This window comes from Staurois parvus, unplaced genomic scaffold, assembly GCF_062004578.1.
Source record: "Staurois parvus isolate SC_StPar_1 unplaced genomic scaffold, SC_StPar_1.0 ptg000004l, whole genome shotgun sequence".
NCBI lineage: Eukaryota > Metazoa > Chordata > Amphibia > Anura > Ranidae > Staurois > Staurois parvus.
Window position 1 is genome coordinate 4,233,112 of NW_028317800.1, and position 27,323 is coordinate 4,260,434.

The window sequence follows — 27,323 nt, forward strand, 5'->3', positions numbered from 1 at the left end:
AGAACTGACACTTCTGGTTACATTGAAAGGTAGCCTGCCTTCTGCACCTTCCTATTGGCCCATCACCATGATGGGCTGCCTTACTAGTCAATAGGAAATTCAGGAGGGCTGTGCCAGTATTTGCCAAGACTATTGGAATTTTGCAGATTCAAAGGCTTGCCATACACTATACAATTTTCTGCCCAATTTTCTTTAGATTTACCTTCAACTATGTAGTGCAAGGGCCTGTCTAATTGGATACAATTGAAAGTGTTGTTTAGGTTTGACCTCCTATTATATGGTTTTTGGTAAATCTAAAGCAAAAATCTCAAGAAAATTGTATAATGTATGGCCAGCCTTAGGATCTTTAACCACCCTTGAAGAGAGAGCTGAAGGTACTCAACATGGCGCTTGCACTACATGCATTAACTTTATTTTTTTGTCCACTTAACAGAGTTAGGCTCCATGCACAATGGAATTTGGTAATGTTAGCTGTGTAAAGTCATGTTAAAAACGTGAGTTTTTTTGCATTAGTGTTTAGCCACGTTTTTTCACATTTGCGGGTTTTTTTTTTTTTGCTCAAAAAAAGTCCAAAAACGCCAGTTTGCCGCGATTTACCTTGATTTGCCATGTTTTTCAGCGTTAGAGCATTTTTACAGCTAAAAAACTCATAGAAACCCACTAGTTCTGGGTTTTTTTTTTTGTTTTTTGTTTTTTTTTTTCAGCCAAAAAATACCCCTTCCAAAATACGCTGATTACAGTCTGTGTGCATGGACATATAGGATAACATGCTGGGGAGTTTACTGGCTGAAGAAAAAAGCCAAACACAGCCGCTGTAAATACGTCCAGCAGGATTTAGGCTTGTAGTGTATAATCTAGGATCTCCCATCTATGTAAGTCTTTGTAACTGCTGTTCTAGCTCATTTACATCACTTGATTTAGTAGGAGTGGTAAAGGGATATAGGAGAGTTCTCTTAAAATATACATTGTATGCGAGTCTCTCATCCAGGAGTTAGGCAGGTGGTTTGGACATGAAACTAGAAACTTTGTAACTTTAATCAGACTAATGAATAATAGAACAGGTCAGAAGTGACGGGTTATTCTTGAAATAAAGTGGCAGATATTTTATTAAATAGCCTGCTATGCTTTATGGAAAAAACACTTTGACATGGTGATTTCATTTAAAGATGTAACTTTCTTTCTTTTCCCCTTAGCTCATAAAGTATTGGGAAGCCTTTCTACCTGAAGCCAAAGCTATAGCTTAGATGAAGAATATTCCACGCTCAGTTCATCAATTCATATTCATCGCATTCCACAATAAAATCATGTTTAAATCAAAGAAAATATCAAGATAAACCACTCTATATTTTATTAACATGTGGCTTCTTTTTATATACTATTGCGTTTTAATAAGAGTGCTGCATGTCCTGACCCATTCCAATGGACTGTAGCATGATGATCTGCAATATTTTGCTGAATTGAACACTAATGTGTCTTACTATTTTGCATTTAACAAGTGCAGATGAAGGCAAGAAAGTTTTACTTTGAAGTATTTTCTTTGAAAAATCAATTCTCTCAAATTAAATTTACCTTATCTTTATGAAGCAAATTATTGTTGCATTTATAAATGTTCACTTACACATTCCTGTACAGATATGATTTTGTGATTATAATATTAAAGGTATATTCCTTGTGAAATGCTCATTTTTGTGTTTGTAGCATATTTCTGGTTTCATTTTGTGGAGTTATGAATATGTATTCAAGTGGTTGTAAACCTTTCTATATACCCAGTGAAGTGACTGGCCTCAGATGATACAGAGATGAAACGGATCCTCCTGCATACGTTGTACCTGTCGATCTGCAGTCTTCTCTCCTCTACATCCGTTAAAAATGCTGCATTTAACGCTTGTCTGAGAGTGCAGAAAAAAGGGGGGTAGAGAGCTGAAATTATACACTGCAGAGCTCAGTAATGAGAGTTCTGAGAGCTGATTGGAGGGAAGAGACTAGCACCTGCCACACAGCTCGCAGCTGAGGATCTCAGTCTGCTAAAGCTCCCTCCCATGTCACCATTTTTCTCTTGGTGTCAGAAAAACTTGTCAGAATTGATTTATAGCAGAGGAACAAAGCAGATAAAGATGACACTTAGTGCTCTTAATTGAGACAGGTACACACTATAGAGGGATGTGTTTTGTTCATATTTCATGTCTGAGGTTTACAACCACGTTTCAGTATGTGTGGCAGTCTGCAGCCTACAACACCCTTCAAAAATGTAATTGTTTGACCAGGGGAATGTTGTCTTATTGCAAGGCTGTACTTGTTTAACCACTTGACCCCCTTCATGACCAGGCCGTTTTTTGCTATTTAGCACTGTGCTACTTTAACTGGTAATTTGGCATCCATGCAACGCTGTGCCTAAACAAAATATATATAATTTTTTTCACACAATTAGAGCTTTCGTTTTATGGTATTTGATCACCACTGTTCTTATTTTTTATAATATAAACGAAAGAGTGAAAATTCAGAAAACAATATTTTTTACTTTCTGCCATATCCCAAAAAATTAAAAAAATCACGTCTTCATAAATTTAAGCTAAAATGTATTCTGTTACATGTCGGTAACAAAAAAAATTCCCAGTAACTGTATATTGATTGGTTTGTGTGAAGGTTATAGTGTCTACAGACTATGGTGTGTGTGTGATAGATAGAGATAGATAGATAGAGATAGAGATATATATATATATATATATATATATATATATATATATATATATATAATTTAATACTTTTACTGGCAGTGATCAGCAACTTTTCTAGTGGAACTGTGAGTTCGGGGTGCAATCTGACTGACACTGACATCACCAGTGACACTAATAGTGATAATACTATACATTGTCACTGTACTATTGACACTGGCTGGGTATGGGTTAACCTCTCAGGTAATCAAGGGGTAACGGTGTGCCCAAGAAGTGTTAATGTGTGTATGTGCTGCTTTTTACTAAAAAAAAAAAAAATCTTTGTTCCAAAGAGATCGTTCCCTCTGTTACTCAGGTGTAATTGCACAGGGCTCTGTACAATCAACAGTCTTTCCAAAATACATTTCCACTTTGCAAGGGAATTTTCCCTTGTAGTTTTACTGAATGAGGGTAAAGCTCTTCTGATTTCAATCTTTCAAATATTAGCAAGCAAAAAAGGCTTTTTGCAAAGTGAATATTCACCACATTTGCTAGGCTAAATGAAAATAACTTTGCAAAGTGAACATGCTTCGCCACTTCAGTAAATCAACCCCCAGTGTTTTCAGGGAGCTTGGCAAGGGTCCAAACCCGAAAACACCAAGACTTGGTGTTCTAGAGCCTGTACAGAGATGTATGCTTTTCAAAGACCGAAGATGCAGAAAACAGAAGAGCAGCGAGAGGTTGTAATCCTGTTCAGAAGACCTGTGAAAATTCTGGTCAGTATGAAAGTATAAGAGATCATATAAAATGCTAATCAAAGCTAGAACCCTTCCCACCCAGGTGGCAGCCACCACCTTCTCCAGTCTTTACAGTCATGGTATCAAAATCCTTAGCTCTGGCTTCAGCTATGCAGTAACTTCTTTATAGACCTTGAATGAAACAGTATTTCCAAAGAATAGGCGCTGGGAGTACAGCCACATTGCAGTCTGTATGGGGTCATTGTGCAAAGGCAGCCTGTGTAGGAAGATTTTAGGCAGGGAAAGGTTTTAGGTTAGATTGAGTTTAAAACTGAGTTCCACCTGAAAAAAAAGTCAACCGCTACAAGAACTGTAGCTGCTGACTCTTAAAATACAGACACTTACCTGTCCTCAGCACTGCTGGTTTCACCGGCTGTTTTCTCTCCCTGGTGCTGGCATCTTCAGTGTGGGTACCCGGCTGTGACAGCCTGTGGCTTCACAGCTGGGTGCCCACTGTGCATGCATGAGAAGTGCTTTGCTTTGTAAATGGGCCCCATAGTCTTCTGGAACCTGTCACATGTCCTAGAAGACTACGGGGAGGGAGGGGGTGAGGATAACGTCCGCTTCCGATCCCCTATGCCAGGCCTTGCAATTTCCGCTCGCCAATGGCGAGTGGAAATTATGGTGGGGGAGAGTGTGTCCTCCAGGGCCGTCTTGCTGAGCAGTCTCGGCGCTCAGGCTGGATCTTTCATTGGCACTGGGAGCCGTCAGACTGCTCAATAGCTGAGCGCAGTGAAAGCAAAGGAAGGAGTGTGTGCTGTGCTCTCTGCCTCCCCCTAGAGTGCAGTACCTAGCTCTATCAACTAAGTACTGCAACTTTTTATAGGGCTGCGGTTTCAGGGGAGAGGAGAGAGCACTTAACAGTGTGCGTGCGTGTACATCTTTGTGTGTGTCTGTGTATGTACATGTTTGTGTATTTGTGTGTACGTATGTATGTCTGTGTGTGTATTTCTGGTGTATGTACATGTATGAGTGTCTGTACGTGCCTTTTTCTGTGTGTGTGTGTATATGTATGTATGTGTGTGTGTGTGTGTGTGTGTGTGTGTGTGTGTATATATATATATATATGTGTGTGTGTATATATATATATATATATATATATATATATATATATATATATTCATACACACACACACACACACACACACACGTGTCTGTGGGCGTGTGTGTACATGTTTCTGTGTGTTTGTTGGTGATAAGTAACTCTTAAGGTCTGGCTAGTAGCTCAGGACTTGAAATTTTAAGCCCTGCCCTAGGTGATCACAGGGGAAGTGGGAGCGGGTACCTGTTAAATTCAAGTACCCCCTCCCCCCAAAGGTGCCAATCCTTAATGGGAGCGGGGGACAAAGGCTTAAAGCGGAACTTCCCTTTTTGGGTGGAACTCTGCTTTAATCAGGAGCCCCCCACCTAAAAGTTAAAAAAAATACAATTGGAAGAAAAAAAAGTCAACTGTTTGCAGTCAATATCTAAAGACCTCCAAACTTCACGTGGCCTTCAGATTAGAGCAACAGTGCATAGAGAGCTTCATGGAATGGGTTTCCATGGCCGAGCAGCTGCATCCAAGCCTTACATCCCCAAGTCCAATGTATAGCGTTGAATGCAGTGGTGTAAAGCATGCCACCACTGGACTCTAGAGCAGTGGAGATGTGTTCTCTGGAGTGACGAATCGCACTTCTCTGGCTGGCAATCCAATGGACATGTTTGCTGGAGGTTACTGTGGTAACATTGTACTATTCTGATAAAAGTATTAAAAAAAAAAAATTCTAAATTTTTTTTAAAACATTTTTTAACTACATGCCAACCTGCATACCCGCATTTTTCAGGCAAGCAGCAGCTCTTGGCAAAGTGACGTAATCTTGCGTCGCTTCCTATTTTGGGGTGTGAACGCGCCTGCATCCCCACTGCACTAAATTTTACACACACACGTTCGATTAGCACATTTAACTCTCTGATCGCCCCATCACCCAGCCAGTGCCATTAGTACAGTGTCAGTATATAGAATTTTGCACTGATCACTGTATTACTGCCACTAGCAACATCAGATAGTGTCAGTTAGTGCCCCTCCCAGCCAGGGTGAGCTAGCATTAGATTTCCCGCACACTATTGCATGCACACTGTAGGTCACTGATCACCGCTATTACTAGTATAGTGTTTGTACAGATTAATATATTGATCATGAACAGAAGTATACTAGTGCTTCCTTTGTACAGTGTCCCCAAAAATGAAGTGTTAGCTGGATCAGCCCTATTCTATGCTAACATTAGTGTTTAGCCCCTCCGCTGTTTTTCACGGAAGATTTGTACCAATTGATTGTGGGCCAAGGCAATTTATATGCACAACAATACATCACCTCCCACCCAATTCAGCTCTTGCCAGACAATTTGCATGGAAACCTATCACGGTTTCTGAACATAAACTTTTTTTGGGACTTGCATTCAATCTGGGCATTACAAAAAAAGAATTGCCTTCATATTGGTCCACAGAGCAGATTCATCATATGCCCGTGTTCTCGGCTATTACATATATGCCCAACATGGAGCAGCAATTTACTGCTACGTTGATGGACTTTGCGTGGTTATACCGAGATGATGCCTGCAGCTACAGGCATCGGCCTGATATTGTTTTTTCAGCTGGCAGTTGGCTTTCATTTAAAAGCAATCTTAGTGGCCAATTGGCTGCTGAATTGTTTTTACAAGCAGTGGGAAGGGACACCCCCCCCCCCCCCCCCCCCCCGCCTTCCATAGTTGTTTTTTTTTTTTTTTTTTAAGCTCTCCTGTCTCACAGGGGAATCTGGGAATGCAGCCAGCAGATAAGCTGGCTGACTATAGAGCTGATCAGAGACCAGAATGACTTCAATCATCTCTATAGTCTAAGAAATCAGAAGCTACAAGCATTTCATCACTTCAGTTTTGCAGGATATAAACAGCGCCATTTATAAATTGGGAAAGCATCTGATCACACCGATCTTGGTGAAATTAGATAATGTAAGGGCAGAGGAGATACCAGAGTCTGAAAGACCCCAGATTGCTCAAAAAAGAATATATGACAATATCCATTGAAGTTATAGGGGATGTTTGCATTCCATGTGATAGCATTAAAAGTGATTTAAAAAAAAAAAAAAAAAATGAAAGGCACAGTGTAAAAACAGGAAAAAAAAAACCAAGTTACACTTACGGTAAACTCTTTTCCAGGAGTCTTTCAGGCCAGCACTCTGAGAGACCTCGGCTCCTCCCCATCTGAGGAAACACCTCCACCTACAAAAAAAAGCTCCACTCCCCTCTGACCTCAGTTCTCCAAGCATCCTCCGGTCATCTGGGGAGACACAATGCGAGACAACATAATCATAATAAGCCATCTTCACATAACCAATATCAACAGTGGGTGGGAAACCGGTGCTGGCCTGAAAGACTCCTGGAAAAGACGTTACCGTAAGTGTAACTTGGTTTTTCCCCTACCGTCTTTCAGGCCAGCACTCTGAGAGGATAAGCGAGTACTCACCCTTCGGGCGGGCTAACTGCTTGTAAGACCTTACGACCAAAGTCCTGCTCCTGCACCGAGACCAGGTCCAGTCTGTAATGCTTGGCAAATGTGTCATAGCTGGACCATGTTGCCGCTCTGCAAATCTGCCCTGGGGAAACCCCTGCTAACTCTGCCTGGGTAGCCGCCACAGCTCGGGTGGAATGTGCCTTGATACCCTCCGGGACCTCCAGGCCTTCTGCCTGATACGCTCCTGTAATCGCCAGCCGCAGCCAGCTGGCCAGCGTCCTTCTAGACGCCTTCTTGCCTCTTCTAGCCCCTTTAAAAAAAACAAAAAGGGATTCGGTGCTTCTGAACTCCCTAGATTTCTCTAGATACTGGAGAACGCACCTTCTGACATCTAAACAATGATACCTCTCCTGATCTACCCCCACCGGGTCAGGAAAAAACGAGGGAAGGACAATGTCCTGTTCCCTCTGGAAACTCCGAGCTACCTTCGGAATGAAGGACGGGTCTGGTCTGAAAACGGTCCTGTCTGAAAAAATACGGAGATAAGGTGTTCTGATCGAGAGGGCCTCCATCTCACACACCCTCCTCGCCGTGGTAATCGCCACCAGAAAAGCCGTTTTAATGGTGAGCTCACCTATCGGACAGGACTCCAAGGGCTCGAACGGAGCCCTAGTCATCCCCCCGAGCACCTTGGCCAAATCCCACACCGGAAATGGTCTGGACCTCGGAGGCCTCTGCCTCACCAGAGCTTTGAAAAACCTACTCACCAACGCCTCCCTGGCCAGGGGCGTCTCCAAGAACACACTGAGGGCCGAGACCTGGCCCTTGAGCGTGCTGACAGACAATCCCTTGTCCGCTCCCGCCTGCAGGAATTCCAACACAGAAACCAAACTATGGGTTGCCACTGCTGTCCGGTCACACCAGGCTGTAAAGCAACCCCAGACCCTACCATAAATGGCCTGGGTCTCCTCCTTCCTACTGGCCAGTAATGTCGCCACCACCCTAGGCGAGAACCCCTTCTCTAAGACGAGCTGCTGCTCAGAAACCAGGCCGTTAACCGCAATCTTCCTACGCTGGGGCAAAGAACCGGCCCCTGTGTTAACAAATCCTCTCTTGGTGGCAGCTCCCAGGGTGGACGAGAGGCCAAACTCTTTAGGGTCGCAAACCACGCCCACCGCGGCCAGAAGGGAGCTATCAGGATTAACGAGGTCCCCTCTGTCCTGAATTTCCTCAGGACCAGGGGGAGCAAAGGAACCAGGGGAAAGGCGTAACAAAGCCGGTAGTCCCACCTCTGACCTAATGCGTCCACCGCTCTGGACCCGTCCCAGCGGGATAGAGAGAAGAAATTTGGGACCTTGTTGTTCCTTCCGGAGGCAAAAAGGTCCACATCCGGGGATCCCCACCTTCGCACAATCTCCTGAAAGACATCGGGGTTCAAGGCCCATTCCGACTCCCTGAGCCGAGTCCTGCTCAGGAAGTCTGCCTTCTGGTTCAGCTCCCCCTTTAAGTGTATCGCAGACAGGGACGCCAAATTCAGCTCTGCCCAGGACAACAGTGTCGCCGCTAAGGCCCCGAGGGCCTTGCTCCGCGTCCCTCCCTGCCTGTTTATATAAGCCACTGCCGTGGCATTGTCCGTCAGGACACGCACGTGCTGGCCCGTGACCCCCGCCTGGAAGGAGTGCAGAGCCTCCCACACTGCCCTCAATTCCTTCCAATTCGAGGATTTGCCCTTCTGCCCTAAGGACCATTCCCCCTGAGTCACCAAATTTCCCAGGTGGGCTCCCCAGCCCCTGGCGCTGGCATCCGTAGTGACCTCCGCGGAAATCAGAAAGCACCACAACAGCCCCTGAGTTATGCTGGACGATCTCCTCCACCACCATAGAGACCTTTCCACACTGGGGGGCACCAAGACCCTGCGTTCTAGGGAGTGACATTTCCTGTCCCAAACCCTCAGGATCCACAACTGGAGGGGACGCATATGCAGACCTGCCCACTGAACCGCCGGAATGGACGCTGTCAGCAATCCAAGTACCGACATGGCCTGTCTTATGGACATCGACCTGCTCCCCTGCAGTAATCTGACTCCGGCCTCCAACTTGGTGACTTTTTCCAAAGTCAGGCTGATCTTTTGGTCTACCGAGTCTAGAGTGTAGCCCAAGTAAATCACCTTCTGAGAAGGCACCAGGCAGGACTTCTCCAGATTCAAAATCCACCCCAAGCTTTCCAGATGGTTCCTCACTATAACCAGGTCTTGCCGTAAGTGAGCCTCTGAATCCGCGAAGAGCAGCAAATCGTCCAGATAGGCCACCACTGAAATCCCCCTTAAGCGGATAGAAATCAGTGCCTCCGACAGAACCTTGGTGAATACTCTTGGCGAGGAGGAAAGGCTGAATGGAAGAGCCCTGAACTGCCAGTGTCGAATTCCTTCCTCCCCCCCCCCCACTGCCAACCTGAGGAACCTCTGAGAGGCTTCCGCCACGGGCACGTGTAGGTAGGCGTCCTTCAAGTCTATGGATGCCATGAATGCACCTGGTGGGATTAGGGACCTGATTGTAAAAATGGAGTCCATGCGGAACCTCCGGTAACGCACTGACTTGTTCAAGGGTTTCAGGTTCAAAATCAGTCTGAACGCCCCAGACGGCTTTTGAACCACAAACACATGGGAATAAACTCCCTTCCCTCGCTCCGCTACTGGAACCCTGGAGATGACCCCCTGGGACTCTAGAATCTCCAAAGCGCCCACCAGAGCCGCGTCCTTCGTCGGATCCCTTGGACGGGTCGTCACCAGAAAAGTCTCGGGTGGCGGTCTCAGAAATTCTAACCGGTAACCCCTTCGGATGACGTCCAAAATGAAGGGGCTGGTGACCACGGCTTCCCACTGTGGGAGGAATGCCGCCAATCTTCCCCCCACAGGAGGAACCAAGTCACCTTGGTTTTTGGGCCTGCTCAGGAGGGCGAAAAATCGCTCCCCCTCTTCCCCTATCTCTCTTTCCAGCCGACCTACCCTGACCAGGCGGTCGCAGGCTCAGCCTCTTTGCCGGGCGGGCCTTCCGTGTCCCCCCCTCCTGCATTTTCCTTTTGAGGGGGAAGGACTTTTTCCTATCAGCTGTCCGGTCCAATAATTCCTCCAACCCCAGGCCAAACAGACAGTCTCCTGTGAGGGGGATGCCGCATAACCTAACTTTTGAAGTGATGTCCCCCTGCCATGTCTTTAGCCACAGCGCCCTTCTGGCTGAATTGGTCAGGGCAGCAGACCTGGCCCCCAATCTCACCGACTCTGCGGAAGCATCCGTAATATACCCCACTCCTTGCAAAAGGGTCTCAAAAGAGGCCAAGATTTTTTCCTTGGGAGAGTCTGCCACAATATGGGCCTGTAATTGCGTAAGCCAATACTCTAAGTTCCTGGCTACCACTGTCGTAGCCATGGCCGGCTTCAGGTTGTACAGGGTCGAGTCCCAGGCCTTCCTAAGGAGAGACTCCGCCCTTCTGTCCAATAAGTCTGGTAAGACCCCCATGTCCACAAACGCTAGGTCAGTTCTCCTGGTCATTTGGGAAAAGGCCGCGTCTAGCCTGGGGCTCTTGTTCCAGACCGCCTCCGGGTCTTCCGAAAACGGAAACCTCCTTCTCAATGCTTTTGAGAAGAACGGTTTCCTTTCCGGGTCTTGCCACTCCTTCTTAATCGTGTCTACCAAAATGTCATGCACAGGAAACATTCTGTGCTGGTGCTCCTCCAATCCCTGATACATTTGGTCGTGGAGAGATAAGGCCTTAACCTCCTCCTTAATGTCCAGGGTTTCGTATATAGCCCCCAGGAGCTCATCAACCTCCTCTAGGGTCAACTTATACCGGGAGGGGCCCCTCCCTTCCTCCGAGGGACCCTCACCTGCTGATTCCTCCTCAGACTGGGAGTCCCCCACTGGTTCCTCCCCGGTCATAAGGGGTTCCCGACGACTCACCGAAGCCACCTGGGGGTAATGGGAGGGCAAACCTCTCCATGAGGGACTTGAAGGAGTCGAAGGTGGTAGCCAACTCCTTCACTGACCTAGCTAGGTCCCCCTGTTCCGGCTTCTCCTCCCTCACCAACCCCTGTATACATGGGCCACAAAGAACCTTTCGCCAAGATTCTTTTAAAACTTCCTTACAGGAAGGGCATCTCCGCTTGGGCTCCTGGTGCCTAAGTTTAGCTCGGGCCTTGCCCTGAAAGACACAAAAGAAAAGGGGGGAGGAGGGAAGCCCAATCAGTCCGACACTAAACACCCCCCCCCCTGCTTCCCGGCAGAGCAAACAAGGGCCTGAAAAACCGCAGACCCCTTGCCCTACCTTCTGCTAGGGGCCCACAGGTAGGGGAGGCCTCCACTGAGGCACCTTACCTGTGACTGGCTGGTGCTGGCATCTCCTGGTCCCAGTGCCTCCGACATCCCGTACCGGAGGGTGGTCGCCTGGTGCAGGTCTGTCCCCCAGACCGCTGTGCAGCGCACTGCCATTTTTGAATTTCGCGCCGCCGTGGTGTGAAGGCCGCGACCGGAAGCGGAAGTCGCGGCCCTGGGCGAAGCCCCGCCCCTTCCGCCGTCTCCCGACGTCCGGCCCGGCAAAGCCCTCAGACCGTCAGCATGGGAAGGAGCGGAACTCCCCCGATCCTCCCCAGACCTCACCACGGCCACCCCGACGCCCCCCCTCGCCGGAGGGGGTCGGGGGGCGAAGAGCAGCTAAGTGCCCTGTCCCGTCCCCCGGGATGCACTCTCACTGCTGGCAGCCTGCCCTGGGAGGATATGCAGCCGGACACTCCGGCCTTCACTCCCGGCTGCGTCGGGCCTCACAGCCGGCTATCCGGCCCTCGGCTCCCCTATCGTCTTCCTGCGCCTCCTCGTGTCTCCTCACCGGAGGAAACACCTGAACTGAGGTCAGAGAGGAGTGGAGCTTTTTTTGTAAGTGGAGGTGTTTCCTCAGATGGGGAGGAGCCGAGGTCTCTCAGAGTGCTGGCCTGAAAGACGGTAGGGGAAAAAAGAGCACCCTTGCCTCCCTGCACGTGCAAGCGTTGACCCAGTGACTGTATGTAAACAGCGGTTGCACAATGCATGTGAGGTATCGCCATGAACGTCAGATCGAGGGCAGTAATTCTAGCACTAGACCTCCTGTGTAACTATGAATTGGTGACCTGCAAAGGTTTTTTAAAGCGTCACCTGTCTATAATAAAAATGTATGTACTTTGTTGCCATTGCACCGGCATGCGCAATTTTAAAGCATATCATGTTTGGTATCTATTAACTCAGCGTAACATCTTTTATAATGTATCAAACAATTGGGCAATATACTGTGTTTTTCTGCATTAAAATTCTAAAAAGTGTATTATTCCCCAAAAGATTTGCATTTGAAAAATCGCTGCGCAAATAATGTGTTATGTAAAAAAATTTCATTACCCACCGTTTTATTCTCTAGGGCCTCTGCTTTAAAAAAAAAAAAAATATATATATATATATATATATATATATATATATAATGTTTGGGGGTTCACAGTAATTTTCTGGCAAAAAAACAGTTTTTTCATGTGAAAAGGCCTGGCCTTCAAGAGTGGGTGATGTGTGGCATAAGCTTCTAATGTTGGCCCTGAAATGCCAGGATAGTAGAAGCAACCCCTCCAAATGACCCCTTTTTGGAAAGCAGACACTCCACGGTATTTGCTAAGAGGCATGGTGAGTATTTTGCAGATCTCATTTGTTGCCACATGGTTTTGGAAAAAGAACACAAAAATGTATTTTTTCTTTTTCAAAACCCTGTGACAAAAATATCTGTGAAACACTCATCATGCCTTTTATCATATTCCTTGGGGTGTCTGCTTTCCAAAAAGGGGTCATTTGGGGGAAGCGTTTGTAGTAACCTGACATTTTAGAGCCTCAAACTGTGATAGGTAGTGGGGAAGTGATATGAGGAAATATGCCCTTTGAAAGCCTGGAGCTGGTCATTGGATTTTGGGGGCCTGTATGTAGCCAAAAAGTCTCACATGTGGTATCCATATATGCAGGAGAAGTAGAAGAATGTGTTTTAGGGAGTTATTCCACATATACCCATGCCATGCATGAGCAGTATATCATTAAAGTGACAACTTTGTGTAAAAAAAAAAAAAAAAAATTGCAATTTTCAGAAAATTTGTGGCAAAAAATAAAATGTTCCATGGACTCAACATGCCTCTCTGCAAAATCCAGGGGGTGTCTACTTTCCAAAAGAAGTCATTTGGGGGGGGAGGGGGGTGTACTGCCCTGGCATTTCAGCACCTCAAGAAATGTGATAGGCAGTCAAAGTAAAAGCTAGGTAACCTTTACACAAACCAATTAATATACATGTATTAAGATTTTTTTTTAACCAAAGACATGTAGCAGAATACATTTTGGCCTAAATGTATAACTGAGTTTATTGGATATTTTTTTTATAACCAAAGTGGAAAATATATATTTTTTTTTTTCAAAATGTTTGGTCTTTTTTTGTTTATAGTGCAAAAAGTAAAAACCACAGAGGTGATCGAATACCACCAAAGGAAAGCTCCATTTGAGTGAAAAAAAGGACACATTTTGTTTGGGTACAGAATTGCACGACCGCGCAATTACCAGTTGAATTAGAGCAGTGCCGAACAGCAAAAAATGGCCTGGTCATGAAGGGGGGTAAATCCTCAAGAGGGCAAGTGGTTAATTTCTTTTTTTTAAGATTCACAGTGACCAAAAAAGGGTTGGTTTATTTTTTCATTATGATTGATATGACCTGTCTGCGCAGTAGAAGGTAAACTTAGGTGCAGATGACTATTTTTGGCTAATTAAAATTAAACAGCAGTAACTGGATATGGCAAATATGCTGGCTGACTAAACAAGTATAAGAAATGTGAGTCCTTTTTCTCCTCTAGCCACTGAAATATGCAGACAGAAAAACATTCAGTGTAATGAAAGTTCTATAAATATGTATAGGCCATCAAATGAGTGTAATATTAGCAGTGGAAAGTAACTGTGCTCTACTAAGAGACATATTTCTAATACTGTCATTTAAATTTCAGTTTATATTCTAGAGTGTTTGCTTTTTTCTTAATGCACAAGACCTATACAACAGGTACACTTAACAGAAGCAGAAAAAGGCTGCTATGCATTTTATTGTAATTCTATAACTGGAAATTGTTACAGCACTTTGACAGACTCCCCATTGGACATAGGTGTGGCAATTTATTTTTTTCTTTTGAGTAATACATTGCAAGAGTTTAAACGCAAAGGTGCAGGAATACTACTTTGCTGTAAAATTTTAAAGATTTTCCTTCACTTCCTGCTCCATAGCTAAAACATTATATGAACGGAAATCCCTGAAAATTAAGGGAATTCCTTGGGGACCTCCAGTTCACCATAGCTAGCCATTGCAAGATGTCCCCTCTATTCCTGTTCTGGGGACAACCCAAAATTTCACTTTCACCTTTAATTAATGGTAACATAATGAATCCTAATGGGGGCGCAGAGAGCAATAAAAATCCTAATAGGTGTTCTAATCCATCTCCACTCTATACAAAACAAAAAAATAGTGTTGCCTGAAAGCTGGCCATAGATGGAGCGATTTTCTTTCCGGTAACCATGGGTTACAATGCATCCGCGGGCTAGCTACACTTTGTCATTGACTTCTATTACATCTTGTGGGTGAGGTGCAATTTCAGAAAGCACACCAAACCCGCAGGACATGATAGAAGTCAATGGGGTTGATGTACTAAAACCTGGTGCAACTGTGCATGGTAGCCAATCAACTTCTAACTTCAGTTTGTTCAAATTAAGCTTTGACAATAAAGCCTGGAAACTGATTGGTTTCTATGCAGAGCTGCACCAGATATTGCACTCTCCAGTTTTAGTAAATCAACCCCTATGACTCAGTGCAGCTAACACATAGGAAAGCCTCAGGTGCACTGCAGCCGTGGATCAGTGTGATAGCAGCCTAATAGGTGTAAACCCTTTTATAGGTGCTATTATGCCCAGTGTATGTGTTGTGTAATACACTGACCTTTTCATCTTCCGCTTGCTGCTGGCATTGCTCTTCAGGCTGCTAGAAAGCATTAGAGTTGGAATGGACTTGGTATCACTCCACCTGGGACAGGAGCCAGCGCTACAGAGGAAGCATCAGCTTATAAGGCTCCTACCGCCGGCACCAGCTCACTGCACTGATGCTCTGGGATCGAAAGGTCAGCAAGTCCACGCCGTGATCAACGTGTTGCCAATACCAGGCATTTGCTTCCCTGGTTTGAGGTTGCGGCCCACCTGTTGGGCACCTCTTTGTTAAACTGAAGAAAAAAAAAACATTGAGGATTTAATACTACTTTAATGAGTTGGCCGACTCAAACTAGTGTTGTCAGATGGAATTGACAAACACTACTATGCTGCAGCAGTGCAAAGCAGAATGTGGGTATGTAAAAACAAATGTGGGCTTCCCCTTGAACCTGACTGCAAGCAATGCACCCGGTGACCAAGCCGTGAAAAAAAACTGGTGACTACACAATTCACCCAGTGACTAGGCTGGAAATGAGAAACTGTAGAATGCGCAATTCACCCAGTGACCAGACTGGAAATGAGAAACCGCTGACGGCGCAATTCACACAGTGACCAGACTGGAAATGAGGAACTGGTGACCGCGCAATTCACACAGTGACCAGACTGGAAATGAGGAACTGGTGACCGCGCAATTCACACAGTGACCAGACTGGAAATGAGGAACTGGTGACCGCGCAATTCACCCAGTGACCAGGCTGGAAATGAGAAACCGATGACCACACAATTCACACAGTGACCAGACTAGAAATGAGAAACCGGTGACTGCGCAATTCACGCAGTGACCAGACTGGAACTGAGAAACCGGTGACCGCGCAATACACACAGTGACCAGACTGGAAATGAGAAACCGGTGACCGCGCAATTCACACAGTGACCAGACTGGAAATGAGAAACCGGTGACCGCGCAATACACACAGTGACCAGACTGGAAATGAGTAACCGGTGACCGCGCAATTCACACAGTGACCAGGCTGGAAATGAGAAACCGATGACTGCGCAATTCACACAGTGACCAGACTAGAAATGAGAAACCGGTGACTGCGCAATTCACGCAGTGACCAGACTGGAACTGAGAAACCGGTGACCGCACAATACACACAGTGACCAGACTGGAAATGAGAAACCGGTGACCGCGCAATTCACACAGTGACCAGGCTGGAAATGAGAAACCGGTGACCGTGCAATTCATACAGTGACCAGACTGGAAATGAGAAACCGGTTACCGCGCAATTCACACAGTGACCATACTGGAAATGAGAAACCGATGACCGCGCAATTCACCCAGTGACCAGACTGGAAATTAAAAACCGGTGACCGCGCAATTCATACAGTGACCAGGCTGGAAACGAGAAACTGGTGACAGTGCAATACAGTCAACAAACATCCACTATCTCCTGCATGCAAGGACTCCGACCAAAGGAAAATTATTTAACGAACGGCGTGTTCATCCAATGCTGATCAAAGGTTGTGCAGCTCTATCATGAAGCTGGGGAAGCTTGATAAAACTGTAGAAAGGGATAAAAGAAAGAGCGCACCAACCTTGTGCATTACCTCAGTAAACAATGGATCATTTTACTGAAGAAATATACTCACAAGAGTAGCGATAAAATAACCATAGTCCACACAGGATTACAGGTCACCTGCAAATTCCATCCGAAGGGGAGATACAAGCTAACGCGTTTTGAAGGGTGATCCCTTCTTCATCAGAGCTGGGTTTGACAGATATAAAACCTCAATTAGACAGAATTCACATAGCTAGGAGGCATTCAGCCACTGAGTGTCAGTATTTCAGTAAACAGGCCCTACTTTTGAAAACGCACTGAACCAAACCACATGGTACTTTTGTGAATGTGCCAACATTTGCTATGTGGGCGGCCCTAACCTTGTCTTCCCACCCAACATCGATTGAAAGAGCTAACAGAAAATTTCAGGTGGAACAGAAGCGTCATCCAAGCAGATGGCAGCTGTCAGAATATAATAGGGGATTTGTTCATCCACATAGTATAGCCAAATAAAACAAAATCTAACAGTGTATGGTCAGCTTTGATTTATAAAGTCCATTTAAATCTACTTGTCCGTCTAACACTACCCTCTCCATAGCAGGGCAATGCTGCAGTTTAAGGGTGGCTATGCTGCTTCTTCATAGATGCAGTGAAGACGTGAGTGTAGTATCTAGTCTAAACCAGATGGAGTATTTCTGGCCAGATCACCCTTTCTGCATCACCCACGAGGAAACGGCTCAGCGTGTTTTCTGGGAGTGCTCTTTTGCTCAGGACCTGTTGAGGGCCCTGGAACCGGAACTCAAGGACTTTGTGCCACAGACAGCCATCACACACTTTGGGGTGTTGAACGGGCTTTTCTGTGGAACTTTTACCCTGGAGGACATTGACAGCGCCTGGTGGGTGCTGTATTGTTTTAAGGACGCTTTATGGTGATCCAGGAAGCGCCTCATCCACCAGCGGGAGAGGATGTCCATTGAGGACTGCCGCAGACTGATCCTCAGTCTGCTCAGGGACTATAACTTGATGGACTTTAAGGAGGAAGAGGACGTCTGAAGATCTCCCCTTCCCCCTAGCGTGTCTTTGCCCCTTCAATAAAGCTTCGGGCCTGTGACCCCTTTTCCCCTCTCTCTCCCCCCCTCCCACACACCTGATGCTTATTGTAAATTGTACTAGTCCTAACTTGCATGATTTTGTAATTATAGGAAATGTTTTCTAAACATGCTATAGTATTATGTGGTGGTGCCCCTGGGGGTTAACCTAGGGGGCCACAAAAAGTCTCGGGGTAACCGGCGTTATGCATGACATGGTGATCTGGGGATTTGTCCGCCACGCACATCACGTCAGGCATCATACCGCTGAGTGAATGTATTTATTGTATGCCTGGAACTATATTGCAATGTGGTGTATTATGCGCTGCGTCACAGTATAGGGTGAGATGTACCCCGATCACGAGTATCGTGTTTTTATACTTCTGTAAATAAAGTATATTTTTCAATCAAAAAAAATTTCTGGCCAGATCACCAGGTGAAAAAAGACAAAAAAAAAAGAAACAAATACAGCCACCACATCTATGGACTGGTAAGCAGCAATATTTTTCTGTTTTTTGTGATTAGAAACATTTTATTCCAGTGTGTGCTGCTGTAGGACAACAAATTGTGTAATATTTCCCAAACTGCATGCAGAAACAAAATGTTGAAACGTAATGTGAATCTTACTGCATACTGATTACTGTATTATGTGCTTTGTCTGCAGTTGCTCAGTAACACTGCCATGGGGTGAATATCTGTATCTAATACTGTAGGAGTTCAGGTTTTTAAAACCACCAATTCACATTGCATGAGTAAACAAACAGGACCCACATCACTGTGTAGAAATGCTGAGTTGTATCAGTGCCAATGCCACAATCACATTTCACAGGAACTGACTTTACACTGATTGCAGACTTGGTTACTCCTTCCTGCGTTATCATTCATAAACTTCCCTCCTGTCTTCTTCTAGTTGCCAATAGTTTTTCAGGCACCTAATATTACTGTCAGACTGAAGTGTGGCTTGATATGTGAGCAGTTATACTAACAGCTCCCATCCCAGATTTACCTCCCTCTTTCAATAATGAATAAAACTACTGCAAGCTTTACAACTGCCTGTACAGCCACACAGGACACAGTTCTATTGGCATCTTATAAAATTTCAGAATACACCTAATACCCAGCAAGTATTTATAACAATGCTTCATCATTTTTAAGAAGGGAATATTACATTATTTAAAATACTTACTTGTCCTGGCACCCACACTGCTGATCTTTATGTTGGGGAGCTATACTGGCTGAACATTTGTCATCATCCGACACTTCTGGGAGTGTCAGATGCCTGGTCCCTCCTCTGTGCTCTGTGTTCCCATCTGCCAGCTCCTACAGGACACAGCTGTGACTAGCAAGGACTGGCAGATAGAACCACAGTATTCAGCAGGGGAACCAGGCATCCAATACACACAGAAATCTATTGGATGCAGAAGATTTCTCTGCAGCGGTAGCTTTCCAAACGAGCAAACATTGGCAGTGTAGGATGGTTGGAGATGTTCTTCTTAAACCAGCCACACACAGATTGCTGCTGGAGCAGCCAAATTTTAATCCATGTATAGGGACAGTGGTTGTATCAGCACATTGACTTCTGTACAACCACCCTGTTGGCTATAGCTGGCAGCACTGCTTATTGTGTTCTGATGGTGGGGCAAGTCTCCTTGCCATCAGAACACAAGAGCTCAGAGGGCATTATTCTCTGTTCTGTCATGAATGTGTGGATAGGAGAATTGTTTTTGTTTTTTTTTTGTATGCAATTTGCTGCCTTGCAGGCAGCACTTTAAAATAATTAATTCCTCTTTAAAGCTCCCTTTATTTGGGCTGATTCCTGTTGAAACGTGCATAAAAAGTGCGACAAAACACTAAAAAAATGCACAAAAACACTACACTCAAATGTGAATAGAGCCTTAATGTGGCAAAGGCGCCCTTCAGGTTTAGGGCTCTCTCCCCCCATCCATATATGACAGTGCTGGGTTCATGAGATGCCAATCACCATCTTTGTTACATGGGAAAATGAGTCACATGTCCCCTCCCCTCAACGCCTTCATATCCAAAAAACCAAGAATGTCATTTTACTTTGAAACACAAGTCACAGAGGGCACACCAGCCTAGCGCATTACCTCAGCGGTACCTTATTTGTATAAAAAAACAGATGTATGCTCACAAGCGACATAGAATTAATGGAACATCGTTCAAACAATGAAAAAAAATGACCTGGTCCCCTGGGCAAGCCCCATTAGAGGATAGGTGATCCAAAAGGCTAACACATTTCCAGGGGCGATCCCCTCTTTGTCAGAGCCACCGCATTCATTTGGATCCATGTGTGGCCACTGTGGTTGAACACAAGTCAAACTAATGATCATTTTCTGTTCAACTACCCTCTTGGTATTTTTTTTGCTCGATCAGTGCTGCAAGCAATAGATCTGTGTATTTTGACAGCGGGGAAGTTTCCCAACCATCAGAATACAATGACACAGTGGGGAGGATTCCCCCATTCACCTTGAATGTGTAGATGGTGTAATCAGGTCAGTTTTTTTTTTTGTTTAACCTGTATGGCCAGCCTAAGTAAAAATAAGCTGTTGGCATTAAAGTGAACCTATTTCTTTGTCCTTCCTGACTTTAAGGACCTATTTACACTAAAGAGATCTTTTGCGATGTGTTATGACATTCTTTATGAATGGCTGCCAAGCACAACAATACAACGCCCCGGTACATATAGCAGGTGCATTGCCATATGTTGTAGCAACACACATACAAATGTATGTTGTAGAGAGCATTGCGACAATGCTTAACCCCTTTATGCCGACCGCATTAGTGGCCTCACAGAACTGGGCTTTATCCATGGGGCTGCTAATCTGCGTACCTGTCTTTCTGCTGGGCACGGTGTGCCCCCAGCTCAAAGATCAGAGTGTCACTGAGAGCCCCGGACCTCATTCTAAGGATCGGACCCGAACTCCCAATTCCGGGTCACCTGATCGCTGTGGTAGCCTCTGACTGGCTATCACAGTGATCAGTCACTGTGAAGCCCACCCCCTTGTTTTCTCTCTCTGAAAGGAGGAGAAATATTGTATCACTATGGTGTCCATTTATGACACCGAGAATAGCTGCGATTCAACAGATCTCAGCTATTCTCTGGTCATTCACAGTTTATGACACTCAGGAGATCATGTCAGCCCTTCGCTGGAGATCTGTGTTCTCCCTCCAGGTTCTCCAGCCCAGAGCTGGAGAATCGGAGGGACCGCAAACTAAGCAGAGATAATTTTCCTCTGTTTAGTAAACTGATCTTTTACTGTAAGCTCATGAGATTATAGTAAAATCAGCCGTTTTCCAGAGTTTGTAGACCGTTCTCCAGCGTTTGGAGACCGTTCTCCCTTCGTTCGGAGAACTGCTTCATAAACTGCATTCACAGGAGAACTGTGTTCTCTGAGAATGCCGGAGAACTGAGCAGCGATCATTTACCGCTGGTTCATAAACGGACACCTCTGTTAATTCAGAGAGAGAAAAAAAAGTGTGTGTAAAAAATAAATAAAAAAATAAACAAAGATACATAGATCAAGGTTTGATCTAGGTCTGTGCCAGGGTTAGTGTTTGGGTCAAAGGTCAAGGTCAGTTTTTTTTTGTATTTTTAAATTAGTATCAGTGTTACTTAGTGACATGATAAAAAAAAACCCAACAAATTGCACACTATTGTTTCTGGACTGTACTACCGGTACATACAACAACTAACATACACATAAGTGGTATCACTGCGATTGTCAGGAGCAGGAGAAATTATTTTGGGTTGTTCTTTGGTGGTAGGTTATAGTAGTAGCAAGATATATACAGCTAAATTTAAAAAAAATTTTTTTTTTTACTATTCTGGGCCAGTTTTCCATTGGTAATAAAAAAAAAATCAGGAGATATCCATTACCATTTACCACCAACTTAAAGTCCAATTTGTCCTGAAAAAAAAACGTGGTATAATCCACCTGGATGCACAAAGTAGTTGTGATGATTTGTACGGTTTTGCTAACACATGTCAAACTTGCAAAATTGTGCTGAGGCGTTAATATTTGTTTTACCCTTAGGCATGGAGGGGTTGAGCATGAATTGGCCCAAAAAGTAATCTGTAGTAAGAGTAATACAGGGCCTGCCATTGTTAACTGTGTCCTGTATGGATAGATGTGGAGCTGGGGCTGTGGGATCATGTGATCTGAGCATGATCCCACACCTCTGGTTCCTTTGTGTCAGTTAGTGGTTGCTGCAGGGGAGAGGAGCTGACAATGGCTGCGTCCTGAGAGCCTATGGGTGATGTCACCGCATCTGGAATTCCCAGCCCATGTCAAGTACTCCCTCCTCTCCCCTGCAACTGCTACTAGCACAGGGGATCATGTGGCTGAAGTGAGTGGGTTGAAATAGGTAAGTATACACATCTTTTACACAGGTTAGTCAGCATGGGTAGCAGGACGGGGGAGGGGACATTTTAAGGCTAGTTGGGTTTAAGCTGAAATGCTATTTTAAAGTGTTACTAAACCCAGGACCCTGCATTACTATATCCAGACTTCCACAGTACACACAACACGGAAATGCAATACATTTTTGTAAATATAAACTGCTAAATAACTTTACTCATCAGCAGTATATAGCAGCCTTGTGATTTCTATCAGTGTCCAGCCGAACACTGGGTAATCTTGCAGGAGTGTTCAGTCTCCTCTCACTGTCCTATTATGCTGCATGACCCCTGACCCTCTGTGTGGACAGTGCTGATTGGCCCTGTGTTGATCACATGCACCCTCCCAAGAAAAAAAAAAAACCTCTCTAGCAATACACACTAAACTGAGCATGTGCAGACCTGCCACTGCTGCTCTAATGATGGATCAGGGACAGCACAAGGGGAGGAGCAGAGAAGACAGAATCAAACAGCCTTCTGCATGTATGGTGTGAACAAGGCCTAAAACCTTCCATTCTTTTAAATGAATTCAAGCTGCTCTGTGATTGGAGGAGGTTGTAATGTTCGCACCTCCTTCAATGGGAGTGCCTTGCATTCAATGAAAAGAATGTAAGACTTTTTCTGAATGGAGGAGGAGCCAAGCAAGCGACCACCTGTGATATCTCTACCAAAGCCAGAACTACAAGTCTCAGCAGTGGACATTCAGTGCTGACAAGGGACTGGGGAAGACGTAACAATGGCTGCAGCAGCCAGGGTCGTGTGTGGTCGCGCTGAAACTTCAAGTTCCATCTCTGTCCGCTTTTGTGTGTTACTATTCCAAGCATTGTTTACTGTGTTCCAAAATGCACATAAACACGTCATGGTGTGAAGAAGGCCTTAGTGGGAATGCACCGCACCTCTCCCACATACACTGTCCTCCATGACACAGAGGGATGATATAATTGTACAGCAGGGCCCGGCCTTCCCAATGAGGCGCAGTCAGCCTCTCCCCTTTGTACACATGGCAGTCCTAGCAGAGCCGGCTCCCCATTCTCCCCCCAGCCCGCTCTGTATCCACACATTTCCGGCTCCAGGCTCCCGACCGGGGGCTCCTCGGAGATCACATGACGCGTCACATGACAGCGGCTCCCGCACGGCTCATCCTCAGTCTTCCCCCGCTGTGGGGCGGCCGGCGGAGTCCGGGGGAGTGACGTCACGCAGAGACATTCCAGAGCCCGCCCATGTGGCTGTGTGCGCTGTGAGTGGAGAGGGGATGGAGGTGTACATTCCATCGTTTCGTTATGAAGACAGTGACCTGGAGAAGGGATACACGGTAGGGGAGAGCCGGCACTCGGGCTGTGTGTATGGAGTCTAATATATGTGCATGTAGTATGCAGGAGGCGGGGCTGTCCTGTCATATGAAGGGTGAGGGGCTCTGGATCTATGGACCCCTGACCGTGGGAGCTCTTCATCTACAGGTGCTGCGGGGAGAGAGCATGACATCCCACACAGGGGACACCGCTCATATGTCACCACACAGGGGACACCACTCCTCATACTGTGTATCACTGCACAGGGGACACTGCTCCTCATACTGTGTATCACTGCACAGGGGACACCACTCATATGTCACCACACAAGGGGCACCACTCCTCATACTGTGCATCACTGCACAGGGGACACCGCTCCTCATACTGTGTCACTGCACAGGGGACACCACTCATATGTCACCACAGAGGGGACACCACTCCTCATACTGTGTATCACTGCACAGGGGACACCGCTCCTCATACTGTGTCACTGCACAGGGGACACCACTCATATGTCACCACACAGGGGACACCACTCCTCATACTGTGTATCACTGCACAGGAGACACTGCTCCTCATACTGTGTATCACTGCACAGGGGACACCACTCATATGTCACCACACAAGGGGCACCACTCCTCATACTGTGCATCACTACACAGGGGACACCACTCCTCATACTGTGTATCACTGCACAGGGGACACCGCTCATATGTCACCACACAGGGGACACCACTCCTCATACTGTGTATCACCACACAGGGGACACCGCTCCTCATACTGTGTATCACCGCACAGGGGACACCGCTCCTCATACTGTGTATCACCGCACAGGGTGACACCGCTCCTCATACTGTGTATCACCGCACAGGGGACACCACTCCTTATACTGTATATCACCGCACAGGGGACACCACTCCTCATATATCACCACACAGGGGACACCACTCCTCATACTGTATATCACTACACAGGGGACACCGCTCCTCATACTGTGTATCACCGCCCAGGGGACACCACTCATATGTCACCACACGGGGACACCACACCTCATATATCACCACACAGGGAACACCACTCCTCATACTGTATATCACCACACAGGGGACACCGCTCCTCATACTGTGTATCACCGCACAGGGGACACCACTCATATGTCACCACACAGGGGACACCACACCTCATATCACCACACAGGGGACACCACTCCTCATACTGTGTATCACTGCACAGGGGACACCGCTCATATGTCACCACACAGGGGACACCACTCCTCATACTGTGTATCACCGCACAGGGGACACCGCTCCTCATACTGTGTATCACCGCACAGGGGACACCGCTCCTCATACTGTGTATCACCGCACAGGGGACACCGCTCCTCATACTGTGTATCGCCGCACAGGGTGACACCGCTCCTCATACTGTGTATCACCGCACAGGGGACACCACTCCTTATACTGTATATCACCGCACAGGGGACACCACTCCTCATATATCACCACACAGGGGACACCACTCCTCATACTGTATATCACTACACAGGGGACACCGCTCCTCATACTGTGTATCACCGCACAGGGGACACCACTCATATGTCACCACACGGGGACACCACACCTCATATATCACCACACAGGGGACACCACTCCTCATACTGTATATCACCACACAGGGGACACCGCTCCTCATACTGTGTATCACCGCACAGGGGACACCACTCATATGTCACCACACAGGGGACACCACACCTCATATCACCACACAGGGGACACCGCTCCTCATACTGTGTATCACCACACAGGGGACACCACTCCTCATATGTCACCACACAGAACACCGCTCCTCATATCTGACCACACAGGGGACACCGCTCCTCATATGTCACCACACAGGGGACACCGCTCCTCACATGTCACCACACAGGGGACACCGCTCCTCACATGTCACCACACAGGGGACACCGCTCCTCACATGTCACCACACAAGGGACACCGCTCCTCACACGTCACCACACAGGGGACACCGCTCCTCACACGTCACCACACAGGGGACACCGCTCCTCACACGTCACCACACAGGGGACACCGCTCCTCACACGTGACCACACAGGGGACACCGCTCCTCACACGTGACCACACAGGGGACACCGCTCCTCACACGTGACCACACAGGGGACACCGCTCCTCACACGTCACCACACAGGGGACACCGCTCCTCACACGTCACCACACAGGGGACACCGCTCCTCACACGTCACCACACAGGGGACACCGCTCCTCACACGTCACCACACAGGGGACACCGCTCCTCACACGTCACCACACACGGGACACCGCTCCTCACACGTCACCACACACGGGACACCGCTCCTCACACGTCACCACACACGGGACACCGCTCCTCACACGTCACCACACACGGGACACCGCTCCTCACACGTCACCACACACGGGACACCGCTCCTCACACGTCACCACACACGGGACACCGCTCCTCACATGTCACCACACAAGGGACACCGCTCCTCACATGTCACCACACAAGGGACACCGCTCCTCACACGTCACCACACAGGGGACACCGCTCCTCACACGTGACCACACAGGGGACACCGCTCCTCAGATGTCACCACACAGGGGACACCGCTCCTCACACGTGACCACACAGGGGACACCGCTCCTCACAAGTGACCACACAGGGGACACCGCTCCTCACAAGTGACCACACAAGGGACACCGCTCCTCACACGTGACCACACAGGGGACACCGCTCCTCACACGTCACCACACATGGAACACCGCTCCTCACACGTCACCACACAGGGGACACCGCTCCTCACACGTCACCACACATGGGACACCGCTCCTCACACGTCACCACACATGGGACACCGCTCCTCACACGTCACCACACATGGGACACCGCTCCTCACACGTCACCACACAGGGGACACCGCTCCTCACACGTCACCACACAGGGGACACCGCTCCTCACACGTCACCACACAGGGGACACCGCTCCTCACGTCACCACACAGGGGACACCGCTCCTCACATGTCACCACACACGGGACACCGCTCCTCATATGTGACCACACAAGGGACACCAGAGGGGACACTTCTGTACAATGTGATCTGGTGCAAGCAAATACACTGCGTTTGTAATGTCATTAGCATTGCACTGACACCTGTTACAGATTGCAAGGGCAGTGCATTTTGAATGTAGTGCGGGAAAGTTGCACAGAAAGTGGGTTTCCTGCACCACATTCTGATGTCAGCTGGCCCTTAAAGGAGAAGTACAGCCAAAGCTCGTTTGGATCACAGGAGTGCAGTTCGCTCAGGCTAAAGTCCGCTGACAGTACTCGGCCGATCCAGGCTGGGGAAAAATGGCAACCATATGGTCGGGATCCACCCAAGAGCCTAGACCGGCACCTGGTTCAGCCTCTTGGCCATCCATGAGAGCCTGAGTCAGCCACTCCCTCCCCTTCCACAGTCCAGAGCTCCATTGAGTGCCAGAGGGGCAGAGCAGAGACTGACAGTCCGAGTCTCTGCTCAGGGTGGCAGGGAAAACTGAGCGATTAGTGGAGTTCTCATACTTAGAGCCGGTGGAGGACAGATACTACATCAGATCGATGTTGCATCCACCTATGTGAGTATGATTTAAAAAAAAATCCAATACTTCTTTTTTAAAGGGTAACTCAGTTTTCATGGGGAAAAAATAGCAAATAAAACAAAAAAAATACTATAGCGTATACAATTGCTACACAAGACATATTGTAATTGAATGTTATGAAAATTACCTTTCCATTGCCGGAGCAGCAATTTAATCGTCTGTAAAATGCAATATGGCAACCTGGAGGCGTTCTGTGCATAGATGGTATACACAACACCCCCCAGAAATGTCATTTCCTGCTTGTGTGATTGGCTCACTGATTTTCTCAGAAGTCTGCACTAGATACAAGGCATCCCCTGCAACAAAAATGTAATTTGTGGTGAGATACTCCCAAAGGGAAATCACTTCTAAAGGCATGCAG

General features: G+C 46.9%; 2 protein-coding genes across 3 annotated transcripts in view; both read left to right on the forward strand.

The window, feature by feature from the left end:
• SNX2 (sorting nexin 2) overlaps positions 1–1,683 on the forward strand; it is an 80,064-nt gene extending 78,381 nt beyond the window's left edge. For both annotated transcript variants that reach the window (XM_089674761.1, XM_089674770.1), the window contains one exon: positions 1,194–1,683. In XM_089674761.1, the coding sequence (XP_089530887.1) occupies positions 1,194–1,244 (51 nt within the window). In that variant the 3' untranslated portion in view covers positions 1,245–1,683. The remainder of the gene's footprint in view (positions 1–1,193) is intronic.
• A 21,359-nt stretch (positions 1,684–23,042) lies between these two features.
• SNX24 (sorting nexin 24) overlaps positions 23,043–27,323 on the forward strand; it is a 200,705-nt gene continuing 196,424 nt past the window's right edge. The window contains exon 1 of the mRNA XM_089674772.1: positions 23,043–23,310. Within this exon, the coding sequence (XP_089530898.1) occupies positions 23,251–23,310 (60 nt within the window). The 5' untranslated portion in view covers positions 23,043–23,250. The remainder of the gene's footprint in view (positions 23,311–27,323) is intronic.